Source organism: Dama dama, chromosome 27 (genome assembly GCF_033118175.1).
Source record: "Dama dama isolate Ldn47 chromosome 27, ASM3311817v1, whole genome shotgun sequence".
Lineage (NCBI taxonomy): Eukaryota > Metazoa > Chordata > Mammalia > Artiodactyla > Cervidae > Dama > Dama dama.
The window spans coordinates 7,406,870-7,423,517 of record NC_083707.1 but is presented as its reverse complement, the minus strand read 5'-3'; the positions used below and the strand labels follow the sequence as shown (position 1 = coordinate 7,423,517).

Sequence of the window (16,648 nt, the reverse complement as noted above, 5' to 3'; positions counted from 1 at the left end):
ATAATCTGAAAAGCATACTTCTTGAATATGCTATAAGTCAAATGTTAGCATTTGCTAGGAGATTTTACCAAAAAGCCTGGTAACTATGGACACTTAGAAAAAAACAAGAATGCAAAATGGAGATAAAACATATGCTTTTTTTTGTTGTTCTTTTATTTTATTTCTTGGATGTTTCTCTGACTCAAATGATACCATTTTAGGACAATTTTAGTGGAAGGTGGATGGTGGTCTTTGGATGTTGGGACATCCAAAGGTGTGATTGGGTCCAGAGGTGATGGGTTCAGAGATGATGTTGTGAGTGATCAATGCATGATCCTAGCTAGTCCATAAGACGCATTTGTGGAAATTAGTAAACAGCACCCGTTTCCGGATATGGGTCTGCTCGGGGCACCTGAGCGGGAACAGAATCAGCTCCCCTTCCCTCAGCCTAGGGGCCTGACCATCACAGCTGTGCAGAGCAGCCCTGAGAGAGGAAAGCTGCTGGTGACTGCCAGCAACTCGTCTCTGAAAAAAGTCAGAGACACATGTGTTAGGAAGAAGGAATCACTGCAGGAGAAAGAAATTCAAGGTTTTTCCTTGAGTATTTAGCACATCAGGCACAGGTTCCAAGTCATGAGAGTGCTTTACACACACCTAACTGGCCAGGTCAGTGACAGGAGACGTTTGAGAAGAACAGGAAGTGAGTCACACACTTCCGGCTGGGGGGCGGGGGCTGAAAAGGCAGGTGTTTATAACAGAGGTAGAGGGAAGGAAGACAAATCACTGCCTTTTTCATCACTGTCAGCTGAAAGGCATTTCAGGCAACATGGGGAAAGTGAATTTTAAAATCCATAACCAGTAATGGTGAAATGTGGGTGATACAGTTTTATCCCTTAATTAAATTTCTTAATATAACTAAACTGAAAGCATTACAATATGTGATGTAATTAAAGTCATGATCTCTACCTTTGTGAAAGGTGTATCAGCCCAGGGGTTATGTAACTGATGAACAAGCAGTCACGTAACTTCTACACAGAGCTCACGAACCTGGGCAACACCTTTTCTCTAGATCACTGGCTTCTTTATCTTTAAAATAAAAAGGCTGAATGAGATGAACTTCAAGGTCTCTTTCAGATCTACAGAAAACACCTGCCTACAATGTAAATATACCTGAGACTCCACATGGACCAGTCTCAAATGTACCATATTCAAAAACATGCAGTCCAACAATTAATCATTAAAACACACACACACACACACACACACACACACACACACACCCCTAAACACTTTTCTCTACCTTTCCAGGAAAGAGCAAGATGAGGAAAGGTATTCTGTCTGTACAGGAAACTTCTTTAAAAATCTTTCTTCTCTTCTGCTACAGCTTTCAATATTCTCTGTACAGATGGGAGCTAATCCTGGAAATTCTCTCCCACTCTCAACTTCTCTCCTGAACACCCACCTAGACCAAACAGCCTCTCTCCCTCTCTCTCTTTACTTATTCCTCAACCTTCCCCTTGAGCCCTCTTTTATACACATCAGATCAACCAAATCACAGGCTGGGGGGATGAGAGTTGAGGCACAGAGAAACTGCCCTTACATGAATATCTTTGGTAATTATTACATGTCCCTACTGTGACTCTCAAGTTTTCAGTTTCATTTCTTGAAAAATAAAAGCCTCGAGAAGAAATGTAATTTCGTTTCATACGTTTTCCATTTGACAGTATTTGTTGGGGCTGAAATTAGAATACTGGGAGCCTACAGTGTAAAGATAATAGAAAGACAACATAATGCTATCTGACCTAAACTTGTTCAATCTTTTATTTCTAGGTGAAAAAAATAATCAGATAAAGTCCTTGTCCTTGTTTTAACATTAACCTGAAACTCTTTTATTCTTTCATCTTTTAGTATAAAATGCAAATTAAAGTTTAGTTACTGAAAAACTGGTACAGATAGATGAAATATAGCTTTTCTTTCTTACCACCAAAGCATATATCTAAACTCTGATTATCTAGACAAGAAAAATCAGGAATTTTCAACATGTTTTAATATTCACACATTTCAGATAGAAAAAGCACTGCAATGGATAATTAAAATAACACTGAGTCTATGACAGTATTTTACCTAATTAATATATATCATTTAATATGCACAGAAATCTTTTTTAAACATTCAATTGAAATCACTGTGCTGCAGTGTATCTCTTCCATTGCCTTTGGATTCAATCAGTATGGAGTTTTCCAAGGAGTCTAGGAATTGTGCAGAATGTTCCTAAAACACTTTAAGCTGCTCAGATGAAACTTGTTATTTCATATCAGATGAAATGTGATACAAAGTATCCTGATAATTTCAATAAATTGACAACGCCACTCATCTCATGACAACACCTAACTCCACATCACTTACTTGATACTTTGAGGCATAATCCTTAAACTAAACTTCTCTAATAGGATATTTGTAACTTTGATACAAACAACAACTTCAGGAAAATATCATCAAAAGAGGAAGATTCCAAAAACATTACATTCTATGTCTGGAAAGATGAGAATAAAAAGCTGGCTGAAAACTCAACATTCATAAAAAGAAGACCATGGCATCCAGTCCCATCACTTCATGGCAAATAGATGGGGAAACAGTGGAAACAGTGACAGACTTTATGTTCTTGGGCTCCAAAAGCACTGCAGGTGGTGATTGCAGCCAATGAAATTAAGATGCTTGCTCCTTGGAAGAAAAGCTATGACCAACCTAGACAGCATATTAAAAAGCAGAGACATTACATTACCAACAAAAGGTCCATCTAGTCAAAGCTATGGTATTTCTGGTAGTCACGTATGGATGTGACAGTTGGACTATAAAGAAAGCTGAGCACTGAAGAATTAATGCTTTTGAACTGTGGTGTTGGAGGAGACTCTTGAGAGTCCCTTGGACAACAATAAGATCAAACCAGTCAATCCTAAAGGAAATCAGTCCTAAATATTCACTGGAAGGACTGATGGTGAAGCTGAAGCTCCAATACTTTGACCACTTGATGTGAAGAACTGACTCACTGGAAAAGATCCTGATGCTGGGAAGGATTGAGGGTAGGGAGAGAAGGGGATGATCAAGGATGAGATGGTCAGATGGCATCAATGACTGGATAAACATGAGTTTGAACAAGCTCCAGGAGTTGGTGATGGACTGGGAAGCCTGGTGTGCTGCAGTCCCTGTGGCTGCAAAGAGTCAGATAAGACTGAGTGACTGAACTGAACTGAAAGAGGAGAAAGTCTCCCCATTAGGAAGGAAAGCACAAGACTAATTGGGCTTCCCTGGTGGCTCAGCTGATAAAGAATACGCCTGCAATGCAGAAGATGGGGTTTGATCCCTGGGATGGGGAGATCCCCTGGAGAAGGGATTGACTTCCTACTCCAGTATTCTTTCCCAGAGAATTCCATGAACAGAGGAGCCTGACCGGCCACAGTCCATGAGGTCACAAAAGATTTGGACTCCACTTTAGAGACTAAAGAACAACAAGAAGAGATATTTGTTCCCAAAGAGATTGAAAGGGTTACATTCCCCAAGAGTAGAATATCTGGGATGTTCTTCTTTCTTATTATCACACAGAGTCCCTGATAATGCCTCTGAACTGGTAGAACAGCAAATATGGTTATATATTTTCTCTTTAGTTTATATTTTCAAGTGGCAAAGAAAATTGAGGCCTAGGGAAGCTGGCTGCAGGGGGAGTTATTCTCTACTTGAAAGGCATTTTCTGTTTAAGTAAAAAAAATGCGGGTTGTGGAGAAGTGGTATCCACTCTTCTAAAAATTCATTTTTATTTAAAAATACATTTTAAATTTGAATAAAATTCATTTTAAAATGACCAACTATGGTATGTTCCCTTTTTGATTCATCTTCAGTTTTATTTACATAAGTGATATCAAAAATAATATAGTATCCTTTGCAAAAATTAAAAAATAACTGATAATACTGATAAATTTTCACTATATGTCTATATTGGTTTCTTCAATTCCTTCTCAACCATCCTACTCCCAAAATCATCTAAGGTAATCATCGTTACAAGTTTGGTGAATATTGTTCCAGTATTCTTAAAGTAATTTTATTATAAAATATTTTCTCATGTGAGAAAATATTTCCCAATAAACGTTATTAAGATGAGAAAACCTTATTAAGATGAGAAAATAATGTCAGTCTATTGCAATGAACACTTTTATATGTTTTCTTTTTCAATTATCTGTGGGTTATCAAATTTTCCATCATGTATCTTGTAACATCCTCAGTAACTCTGACTTCATTTCTCGTCTCAGGAGTGGGAGAGTGTACGTCACAACACAACTGTGATTACACCGGAAGAAGAGAGATTTTCCCAAGAGGGATCATCCTGGAACCTCCCCGCAAGGCGCTGGGGTCCTCAGCCCTGCTTTTCAGACCTCACCCCATCCTTCATTTCCGCAGACTTCAGAGTTTGACTGGCTGAGTTTTCTCTGACTGTCACTCAATCTCACAATCCTTCTCATGCATGCTAGACTGTAATCCTAGGTGATTCATCATTGCACTGTGTAAAGGTACAGCATCCAGAAATAGTCACAGTCCATAAAATAAAAACTGCAGGGTCATCAGAATGTGTCAGAAGATGGGAAATCCCTGTAAGAGTGAATTGGTGGCATCTTCTCTGGCTCTGCTTCTCACCCTCCAGGTCCACACATGACCTCCATCCACCACTGTCTACCACCAGGTCACAAGTGGCTCCCAGGAACACAGGAGCCAGGGATTGAAGGGCTATGTTTAAAGGTGCCTAGGAAAGATGGTCAAAGACACTCAGATATTAAGAGACAAAAACAAGTTTTGAGATAAGAGTTGATACAAATTAGTGTCCTGGTCAGGCAAGACCACAGCTCAAGACTAGACAGAGGAAATGACCCATGGCAGTTTGAAACCTACATGTGCGGATGTGAGAGTTGGACAATAAAGGAGGCTGAGTGCCAAAGAACTGATGCTTTCAAATTGTGGTGCTAGAGAAGACTCTTAGAGTCTTCTCTAAGGAGATGAAACCAGTCAGTCCTAAAGGAAATCAACCCTGAATATTCATTGGAAGGACTGATACTGAAGCTGAAGCTCCAATACTTTGGCCACCTGATGCAGAGAGCTGATTCACTGGGAAAACCCTGATGCTGAGAAAGATTTAGGGCAGGAGGAGAAGGGGGCAACAGAGGATGAGATGGTTGGATGGCATCACCAACTCAATGAACATGATTCTGAGCAAATTCTGGGAGATGGTGGAGACAGAGGAGCCTGGTGTGCCACAGCCCATGGAGTCGCAAAGAGCTGGACACAACTGAACAACAACAAAAAGTCTTAAACCTAAATCATCACTGGGAAAAAAAATGATCCATTTTTATAGGGATGAATCATCATGTACCTTAGCTGGATGCAAGTTACAAAGTTAAGCTTCAATATTTGGATTTCACACTCATTGTGTAATCTTCTGATTATAATCTGGATGTCCATGCATGATTGCTTAAAAGAAACACTGAGTTGAGTGAGTCTAAGAACTCTTAACTGAAAACGTATATATGTTTTTATATGTGTGCATATATGTATGTGTATAGATGTTTACATGTATATGTGTATATTCAGTCTTTTTAGCTTGGTCAATGGAACTCATTACTAAGAGTGGGTAAATTTTCATGTGCCCACCTCAAGTTTCTGAGACTACAAATTAAGATCCAGATTCCAGATTGCGATAAATTTTCAAAAATAATTGGTCTTCTCACTGCTGTTTCTGCTCTAATGTATTTTATGACTGCTATCAGAAATAACTATAACCCTCCTGTGGAGACTTAGACCCACTAAAATAAACCCAGTAAGGAAAAGTGACATCAGGAAGGTATTAGTTTTGCACATCCACCCCCCCCACCAAAGTCAGGGAAACAGCAGCTGTAATTTAAAAAGTGTGGGACACCTGCTCTCCCAATAAACTATGCCAAGCCTTCCTTACTTCTAAAGAACACACGATCAAATTAATAAAATAAGAACTATCAATAGCTGAGATCATTTAGGAAGTGAAAAATCTATAAATATGCATTGGTCAGTAATCAAACAATCTTCAAACAAATCTTTTGAAATAATATTATTTCTATTTTTATTCTGCAAATAAAAATATTGAGGCATAGAACATTAAGAATCATATCCAAAATTTATAGCAAGCAAGAATAAGACAGTCAGAACTGGAAGCCTAATCTGCTTCTAAAACCAGTGTCCTTCACGGCCATGCTGGAGGCCAGCAGAGAAGATCCCCTTGCAGGGGGCATCCCACTTGGGGGCCCTCGGAATGTCAGCACTGCTTTATCCCTTAAATGATAAAGCGAACTTGAAGAACTCTGCTCAACTTCCACAAATCACCACTGGAAGCACACTACCAAACAAAAATAAAGCCCAAATTAAAGTGAAGTCTCTGCAACTCCCTGCTCTCCATATGTTGCATGTTCCGTGGTCGCTCAGTCATGGCTGACTCTTTGCAACCTCATGGGCTGTAGCCCGCCAGGCTCCTCTGTCCACAGACAAATTATCACGAATCTCTGCCTCCTTCATCAACTAAGTGGCCTCCTCAATACTGTCTCTTTATAGACTGAGTTGTGGATTACGGCGCACTCAGGCAATGGCCTCGGGCCATGGATGTCAGCTTCGCAGACTGGGGTTTTGACACATCTCTTCTTAAGGTCCTACATTTCCCTCAGGTGCCAGGAGTAGGCTTCCTGCTACACTTGAGTTTGTCCAAGTGACTAGAGACGCTTAAGTCTATCCTTAATGTATTCTTCATTTCATGAACCACCTCCCTACATTCCGTTCTGACTCAGGTGCTCTTGGTAATAAAATCTCCTTCTACAGGTGAAGTAGCATGACTCTAAAAAAACGAGGAGCAAAGAACAGCACTCGAGAACCAAGAAGGTTCTGAAAATCAAGGGCAGCAGATTGAGCGTCACCATTTATGCATCTCAAGTAGAGCTAGAATCTGGATCACCTTGCTTAAGCTGATGAAGTTGATGAAGTTGACTCTACATTTCTAATGAGACTACAATTTCATATCCCCACATAAAATCATGTTTCCATGATTACCAATCTCAGGATGAAATTGGAACTTACGAAAGCCTAGACATGCCATTGTCTTTCGATTCTGGTTATACTCCAAATTAGCGGTCAAGAAGAAAATATGTATTTCCATTAAAAACTCCAGCACTAATTAAGCAATCACAATGTTTATATGTTTTCAGAACACATCAAGTTTGATTGCCACATATGAAATATCCATGACTTCTGTTAACAATCCAATATTAGCAAAGCATAACAAAAACCACAATCTAGTAATGTTTAAGGTTAACACATATGCCAGAGTTAATATCTCACTTATTTTATCATATTATTTGTCTATAGTATCATAATAAAAGTCATCGTTAATCGCATATTAACTATTTAAAATATTTTAGTGTTTGAATGGAGCATCACAGCCCTACTCTGATGTCGCCTCTGTAACGTGGGATAGAAACTTGAACAAAGTTTACGTACACTCCAATTTAATTTACTGCCTGTTACAACCTGAGTAAAGTGATACACACCAACTTTAAAAAAATATGTAATTATAAGTAAATAATGTACTTTATGTAATTTGAATCATCTTTCTATTAAAAAAAAATGACCTCATCAAATCTCAAATTGCTGCAGCCTGATGTTCACACAGTTTAAAAATGTGGTAACAATTTTCATTGTAACAAATGGTAACTCATCATAAAGTGAGCCAGTCAACATCACAGGCCTTTTTTTAATATTAACAGTTTAAAAGGAAAATTGACATAGAACGGATAATTATATAATAACAGATAATGTGTGCCAGGCCTTGCAAATGAGTACTGGGCTGCTAGGGGGCTCACTTTTCCTTTCATCACAACTCTTAGGGATTTGCATTTCTAAAAAAGAGATTAGATGGCTTTATCCTAAGATCCAATTGCTTTAAAAATGATAATTTTCAGAACAAATGAATATTTTATTCAATTTCTCCAAAGATCATTTTGATGGATACATTTTGCAATATTGCAATTGCCTTTCAAGTTTATTGGGATTCAAAGTATAATTAGTTTCTCTATTACAGACTGCCTCTTGAATTACATGTTTCAGCGTAATGGAAGTCCAACTAATTAACTGTGTTGCTGATGACCATGTAAACCCCTGAGTCACTATGCTTTACCTCTAGAGTAGGCTAAATTTTAAGGAAAAATAATTTCCCTTTCAGAATTTACAATATGAAGAGAGAGAGCACTGTAGGTTTGGTTCCAAATAGAACTGGGAAACTTTAGAAATGATAAAGTTGTCTTACAGAAGTTCTTATACTATGACAGAAAGAGAACTAAGGAAGAAAGCAGAGACAGGAAAAACAAGCCCCCACTTACCAGGTGTGAAATTGTACCGGGCTGAAAATCCCATAGATTCCAGCTCTCCATCAGCAAAAAATTTAATCCATAGAAATCTTCCACTGGATTTTATTACAGGTGGATTCTGTTGTCCACAAAAACGTCCAATTATTGGAGAAAATCCAAAAGGTCCATCTCGAACTTCAATATGATCAAATTTACACTCCCAAGATGGTTCAATAGAGTACTTTTCATCAAAGTAAAGTTCAATGCACTGTCTTGGGGCAGCTAAAAAAAAAGTAAGAAAGATTATGTCTAGAAGGTCCTTTTTAAATCTGTAGTTTGACTTTTCTGATTCTACTTAAGATTTCATCTTGTATAATAACTTCTATCCAACTTTGACCGTGACATACATAGAAACATGAAGGAAGTTTGTTTCAGTTAGCAGTCTAAGGGATAAAATTTCTGTAAGAATGTCTAAGGAATGAGTCTTAAAACTGATGAGGTTGCCCCAAATATTATTCTGATATAAAAAGACCATTTCAATATCTAACACAATGAACAAGTCACGGTATTTTTGTGAGAGGCTCCTAACTCAGGTTTAAAGAGCGGAGAGGCATCTTTCTGTTACTTCTCCTGTATCTTCAGGAGAAGCCAGTTTTAAGGTCAGACACCACTTGAGATCTGCTTCATAGATCTTGAGTTCTACAACCATTCAAGTAGTCCCAATCAGATGTCTTGGTTAGAGCGAACTGTGTGCAGAGGAATATGAAGAGTAACTCTTCTAGAACACAGCCTTATCCTGTCATTCTCAGGGTTAAACTCATTCAGAGACCATCAGCTAAAGGAAACAATCAACACGATGACACACAGGTTTCTTCGAAGTCTCCGACAGCTCACTCCAGCAGGGTCTTTCCAGCTCACAAACAGCCCAAGCTCAGGCCATCCCAGGCGTTCATGTTTTCTAAGACAGCATGCCCTTTCAAGCGTTCATGTGTTTTCCCACTTTGGGGACTACCTGTATACTTCCAATCCAACTCCTGTTTATGTGAGGAAATCTTGCTTAAAAAACAAACAACAACAAAAAACAATCCACACACACCCAAAGAAAACACCTCCTCTCTAAATTTAAATACACAAACTGTATCTGTCTACCTTCTTCCTTCGGGCTTCCCTCATAGCTCTGTTGGTAAAGAATCCGCCGGCAGTGCAGGAGACCCAGGTTCGATTCCTGGGTTGGTAGGATCCTCTGGAGAAGGAAATGGCACCCCACTCCAGTGTTCTTGCCTGGAGAATCTCGTGGACAGAGGAGCCTGGCAGACTACACACCATGGGGTCTCAAGAGTGGGACCTGACTTAGTGACTAAACCACCACCAACCGCCTTCTTCCTTCAGCACTCAAGCACAGTACTTGTCCTTGAGGGTATGTCCAAAAAAGAAAGCTTTTTTTGAGTGAATCGCAGTAAATGAGCTTATCTTTATAAATGTGCTTACAGCTCTCATCACAGAAGAGCAAGATCAGGTGAGTAGCTCTGTAAACCTCTGCATGGATGCATCTGCTGAAGCCTTTCCACTCTTGCCTTGTCATGGCCAAAACAGTTCAAAACTCTGGCATTCTAGACTGATACTCAGTCAGGGTACCCCCAGTATAGCCATTTCAGCTGCTGAAGTATCCAGACTTTTATCCTAGTTAGCAAACAGCTGTCTTGAATCCTTTGAGTGCTTTCCAGCCTCCTGACCCTCTCCAAAGACCAACCCCTCCGTGAAAGTTAAGACCTGGCACAAGAGGGCCCGCTGCCCATGTGATCAGCAATCATTCCGAATGACTACTGTTCCCTCCACAGCAGTTCTTAAATATATATTGAATATCACACTTGAGTGGCTTTAAAACTAAAGCCTTCGGTATACACTTGCATTTAAAATTAAGGCATGGGTATCAAAATGTATATAGAACTGAGATACATAATCACCTGAAAATTAGAGACTTCCTTTTATAACCCAGATACTCCCTGGCTTTTCCTTCATAGTCCACATTGCCTTTCTCTTTACTCTGCCCTCCCTTGCATATTAATTTACAAAAATCTATTCTATGTATTTCTTATCTCCTCTCTTTCCAGACCAATGTACTGGATGCCGTGGACATCCCAAAGGAGGGAGATTATAATATTTGCAGCTCCATCCAAGACCAATTATATCAGAAAATCTGGAGGCTGACCCAGGTATCTGTGTTTTTTGAGAGTTAAAATGCTATGAATGCCCTTTGGATAGTGGTACTCATATTAACAGTCTCAATAGCAATCTCTGTATTTATCACCTGTAAACATATATTTTCATGCCAGGACTATCCACTGAACTAAAGATCCACACATGCAATTTCTTCATGAGACATTCTCCATAAACATGAAATTGAAGACATGGCTTTCCCTTTAATGCCCCTTTCTCCACCCCTATTCCTTACCTGGCATAACAATTGCATCTAACATGTCACCAAGCCAGAACCCATAGAATAGTCCCAGGATGGCCTACTCTCCCCTCCCTATATCCAGTCACTCAAGATTCAGTTTCCCAAATACCTTTCACTGTTTATTGTTTTCCCATCAATGTCACTTCTGTTTCCCTGTGGTTTACCTGGTTTTTCACAACAGTTTCTTCTTTCAGTTCTTTTTTTCCAGTTACTTCATCAAAATCTCAGCTTACTATTTCTCTCCTGAGATTATTTCAGTGGCACCCCACTGTCTACAATATCAAGTCCAAACTGGCCTGGGTGGCAGACGGATACTAAGTTCTCCTTTATCTGAGACCACATGCTTTCCAGCCTCCTCACTTGTCCCTGTCCTCACCCTCTGCAAAAGCCCTCTACATGTGGTTAACCAACCACACCATATCTCTGAACCTCTTGCACATGCTATTTTACACAGAGAATGACTGTGTCCTGAATGGTCTTTAAAACGGAACGCAAGCATCTTTCTCCTTATAGCCTTGTCTTTCTCCCTGTTCCAAACACTGCTCATCTCAGAGCCAGTTTAGACTGTTTAGTGGAAAAGAGCATAGTCCCCAGACCACATTGTAGGTTCCATAAGGCAAGGACCATGTCAATTTTGTTCAATACTCTCTAAACTGTACTAACAAGAGTGGTTCAGTAAGTATTTGTGAAATGTATGAATGAAAAAAGGGCTAGTATGAAGTATTTCAAGAAGAGTTCACAGTGATAGGAGGTTCTCTTTATTTCCCAACTTCAAGTTTTGTCCTTGACATGAAAGACTTATCAAATTAACATGTGCCTTGCTTATAAGTAAATAGTGAGCATAAATACCTTTTATGGTTAACTCTGGTAAGGTAATTATGTGTGTGTGGGGGGGGGGGTGGGGGGGGGTAGGGGGTGCACAGGTGTTTGGGAAGTTGCAAGTTTGGGGCCGTTAGGTACTAACACATAATATTGAAAACTTCTATCACTAAATGAAATGTTCATATATTTAAAAAAAAATTTCCTTAATAGAGAGGTGTCTACAAGGGTAATGGAAATGGAAAATGTTCAAAGAGAAGTGAATCCCTTTTTCAGCACTTTTTATCCTTCGAGCTGGGAAAAAAATTAATGAAAAGAAGCATCATCATTTGGACTGCTGACTTTGGCATAAAAGTATGAAAATGTCACTTTTGAGCACAAACTAAGGCTCAGAGTAATATTCAGATTGATGTTTGGAAAATACGATCATGAATTAAAAAAAAAATTAATTGGAGGATAATTGCTTTAGAGTGTTGTGTTCTGCCTTACAACAATGCAAATCAACCACAGGTATACATATATCTCCTCTCTCTTGACCCTCTCTCCCACCCTCCATGATTACATTTATTTCTGACATGAATACGTTTTGGGTACTTCATATTATTTAAGAGAAAAATAACAAAAGAATAGATTTTCTACTAATTATTTAACCAATAAAAGATGAGCTACCAAAATTGTTACACATTCGGTAATATTATGCCAATCATACATCCATTCCACTAATTTAGAACTCCACATCAATGAAATCAACAGCAAAATAAACTAAGTTGTTGATTTCTTTTTATTTTCCAGAATTTACCTGTTTATAAGTCTTTACTAATCATTTCAATAATTAGCTCGATCCCACATTTGACAGTTGCTGGATTCACTCAAGAGACATTTTTTGTGTAGGGTATCCAGAACCAATTTTTGTAATGTCTCTATGTATACTGGGCTTCCCCAGTGGCTAAGTGGTAAAGAATCCTGCCTGCCAACACAAGAGACACAGGTTCGATCCCTAGACATGTGAAGATCCCCTAGAGGAGGAAATGGCAGCCCACCCCAGGATTCTTGCCTGGGAAATCCCATGGACAGAGGGGCCCAGTGGGCTACAGTCCATGGGGTTGCGAAGATTCGGACACAACTTAGCAACTAAACAACAACAACAAAGCCTTTACTAATCATTTCAATAATTAGCTTGATTCCAGATTTTATGGCTATTGGCTTCACTCAGAGATATTTACATGTGCGGTCTCCAGAAGCAATCTCTGTAATGTCTATATGCACATTGTCCATCCCAAGCTCAGGGATGGCCAGCTGACTTGGCTCCCTCACCTTCTATGATGTAGATGCATTCCCGGTCAGGGGGGTACTTGCTAGGATAGTTCGGGGAAGTGAAGATACCTCCCTCTGCATGTTTTGTCCAAGTTCCACACTGCACAGACTTCTGTGTTTCTGAGGTGGTTTGCTTTTCTGCAAAATAAAATTTTTGAAAGCCCCATTATCCAATTTTCTATACAACTAAAAATAGAGAGGACATCCTTACAATATCCATTAGTAAATTAACTTCTAAATGCTGTCTTAGTCAAAACCAATCAATTATACACACTATAAAATGCTCAGATATTCTGGAATATTAAGAATATGGAGAATACAGGAAAAGGCAAGTGAGCAGAGGCCTCCCACTTGAATTTTTCCAAAGAAACACACCTGTTCCTTTCTTGGTTGCTCCAGACAAATGGAGGATGATTAAACTTGCTACAACTGAAACAAAACAGAAAAATTGGGAAGATTAATGTACACTGAAATGACCAAATTCTATTAATATAACAGTTTAAAGATAAAATGATATCAGAGAAGATTATTACTGTCAACCCCTCTCAGATAACTAAGAACTTGCAAAAACTGAATCAAAATGTACAAATCAGAAGAATTTAGGAACCTCCTCAGGAAGTAAAGCCAGTTAAGAATGGTTGAGACTCAAGCTCCTAAGGCAAATTCAGACTTTGAGACTAAGAGTCAACATTGTCACCTACTAATGTCACATCACAGTGGGCTTTCAGGAGTGTGGCCTGGCTGCCCCTTGTAAACGACTTTGCCAGCTTCTCACAAAGAAGACAGAGGGTCAGGAGGTCAAAGGATGAAAAAGAAAAGTATTTTCATCAACAGTGTTACTGTATTTTAGGAAACAAATATTTCACCAAATCTTATGGCAAGTGGGGGAGCAGAACAAGGGAAGAACAGCCTAATGTGGACTAAAGGCATAAGCACCATAATAAAAATGTTTCTTTTACAAGACTGACCTACCAAGTAACCCCAGTCCTCAGCATGCTTAGGCTGGGAAATGAATCTCTCCTAACCTTAACTTTGATGCAATCGTTTGTTTTATCCCGGAATATTTTATAATTTTGAAAAAGGTTTTTTCTATAAACATTTTATTAAGGCAGATATTCAGTATCAGAAAAAGACTCTGATCTAAAACTTAACAGTAAATCTACAAAGACCATTAAAACGCATCTTGTTTTACTTCCACATCCTTGACTTACTTAATATTTTGACAAAGTCTAAAACTGAGAGAAGTATTAAAGTAATCTAGTCTTCATAATTTCTGATTTTGCCTTCTGTATTTCTCTTTTATCATTTATTTTCCTGTCAATTATCTACAAGCTCTCAGTTTCATTAGGTGTCTAATCATAAGTCCACTTAAAATGGACTTTAGATAAGGGCAGGTATAATCCACAATGACTTCCTAAACGAAAGTTCAGGACAGGATCTTAAAAACGCATCCATGAAGACTGTTCCAGGAAAAGTATATGTGAGCCCTGACATTAGTGTTCGAGAAAGGATGTCAATTATTTTACTTGTACCCTAACCTGGTCTTCTGCTTTCAGATTAAAACACTGGTTGTTATTGTCTGTGTTCAGGTAGAAAAAAAGTCTTACTTTTAACTTGCCATGTCCACGCACACACACACACGTTTACAGCCAGCAACGCCAAGCTGCTGGTTTGGGGTCCCTACTGGGATGGAACCGCACTGTGGAATGTGTCCTGTGATGAACACGCCGGTCTCCTGACTGCGCGGCCCCGGCAGCCTCACCCTCCCTCTATCCCGTGAGATTCCCACCACGGCTCTTATCCTGCCTTTTACTCGATGACTTCTGACGCTATTTGCCTCCATTCCTCGCCCTCCCCTGGACCGCACGCGAACCGCACACTCGTGAAGCGACACTCGCGGTCTGTCTCCGGAAGAGTTGAGGCTGGCCCTCGCGCCGCCCTCGAGCGTGGCGTTCAGGTGGTTCACACACTACCCACCGGAGGGGCGACACGGGCCCGCTGGGCTCCAGAAGCCCCTGAAAGGACCGTTCCTTCTCCTCCCCGGAGCTGTCGGACCCGCGACAGCTGGAGCTCTCTCCCCCCTTCCACTTGCGACCTCCGTGGGACCCGCCGCCAGTCCTCTGCCGCACGTGCGCGTCCCCACCGGGCGCTCGGCACCCTCCACCCCCCGACGCCCCGGCGCACGGCAGGGCTGTTTTTCTCGGCCAACTCTCAGCCCCAGGGACCACCGCCGCGCGCCGCCCCCACGCCGGGTCGAGGATGCTGCAATACAGAAAGTTTACATCTGCCCCGACTCGCGGGGACTGCGGGGTCCGGCGAGGGCGCGGCGGGGGCCAGGTTCTCCCTGCGCGCTCGGCCACGAGGGGAGGGAGGCGGGGAGGAGGGTCCCCGGGGCGGCCCGGCGCGGCGCGGCGGGAAGAGGTACTCACTGTGAAACAAACTGCGTCCATAGATCATGTCTGTTCCTTACACCAGAGGCTCCAGGCTCCACTAATTCCATTTAGAGACGGGAAGACTTCCAGTGGTCAGGGAGAGGACGGAGTCGAGAGAGGGTCTAGAGGTGCAAACCGGGAACAGATGAAGAGCGGGGGGAGAGAGGGCGGGGGAAAGCCAGCGATCCGAGCCCACTCAGCAGCAAGATCCGAGTCCGCGCGTCCTCCGCCCCGGGCTCGCGCTCTCACCGCCGCGAAGCCGGCAGCATCCCGGCCGTGACGCTCGCCTCACGCCCGGGCGCCGGGCGCCTCCATCCGCGCCGCTGGCGGCTGCTCCCGCCCCCTCTGCATCACCGCCGCCGCCGCCGCGGCTGGCAGGAGGGCGCGCGGGCGGCGGCGGGCGCGGGGCGAGCCCTGGGGCGCTCCAGCCGGGGCCGGGCAGGGGCTGGGGCCGAGCGGCGCGGCGAGGCGGGGGCCGGTGCCGACCGACGGCAGCGACGGAGCGCGCGGCGGCGGCGGCGGCGGCGGCGGCGGCGGGGGCTCGCTCAGTCCCCGGTTTCATACACCACGAGCAGCAGGTCGGAGCAGCCCTCCTCGGTCCAGCCCTTGGGGATCGTCCGCTGAGGCATTGAAGACAGGAGGAGGAAGGGGTCCGTCATCGGCTCGCCGGGCTCCGCGCCACCTCTGCGATCTTGAGGAGAGAGGAACGGGTGGGTGGGCGTCTGGGAGGAGGGCTGCGGGGTGGTGGCGGGGAGACCGGGGTGGCGGGGGGTGGGGAGGGGGGAGGCGGGGACGGGAACGGGGCGGGGAGGGAGCGGGAAGATGGCAGAGTTACCAAGTGGGCGCCTGAGTCATAGCCCGGGGCGGTGTGACCCTCCGGGAAGCCCGCGGCCCGCGTGCAGCCGCGCAGCTCCGCTCGGCCGGCGCCCCCGGGGCTGGTGCGCGGCCGAATGGGGCGGCGGCGGCGGCGGCTGCAAGGACATCACACCCGCTCGGATCCTGGGGGTGGGGCGAGGGGGAGAGGGGCAAGGACCAGGCTGGGAGCCGTCACTCCGCCAGCCCGGGCCGAGGGGTCCAGAGGGCGCCGGGCAAATCCGGAACTGGAGCCTCGTGCCGGCTAAAAAGGCGAGGGAGGAGGAGGGGCCAGCAAGTGAAAATCCCTCTCGGGGTTCACATGTTCACTTTTGAAAAACGCCTAGAAACTGCGATCGAGCTGTTCCCCGCGCCCCGCAGTCCATCTGGCT

At 42.8% G+C, this 16,648-nt stretch overlaps 1 protein-coding gene across 1 annotated transcript in view; it reads right to left on the bottom strand.

Moving 5' to 3' along the window:
* NETO1 (neuropilin and tolloid like 1) overlaps window positions 1–15,644 on the bottom strand; it is a 100,811-nt gene extending 85,167 nt beyond the window's left edge. The window contains exons 1-4 of the mRNA XM_061130796.1: window positions 15,402–15,644; window positions 13,348–13,401; window positions 12,973–13,110; window positions 8,415–8,663 (exon numbers count right to left, since the gene is read on the bottom strand). Of these exons, the coding sequence (XP_060986779.1) occupies window positions 8,415–8,663; window positions 12,973–13,110; window positions 13,348–13,401; window positions 15,402–15,429 (469 nt within the window). The 5' untranslated portion in view covers window positions 15,430–15,644. The remainder of the gene's footprint in view (window positions 1–8,414; window positions 8,664–12,972; window positions 13,111–13,347; window positions 13,402–15,401) is intronic.
* Window positions 15,645–16,648: the final 1,004 nt, after the last annotated feature.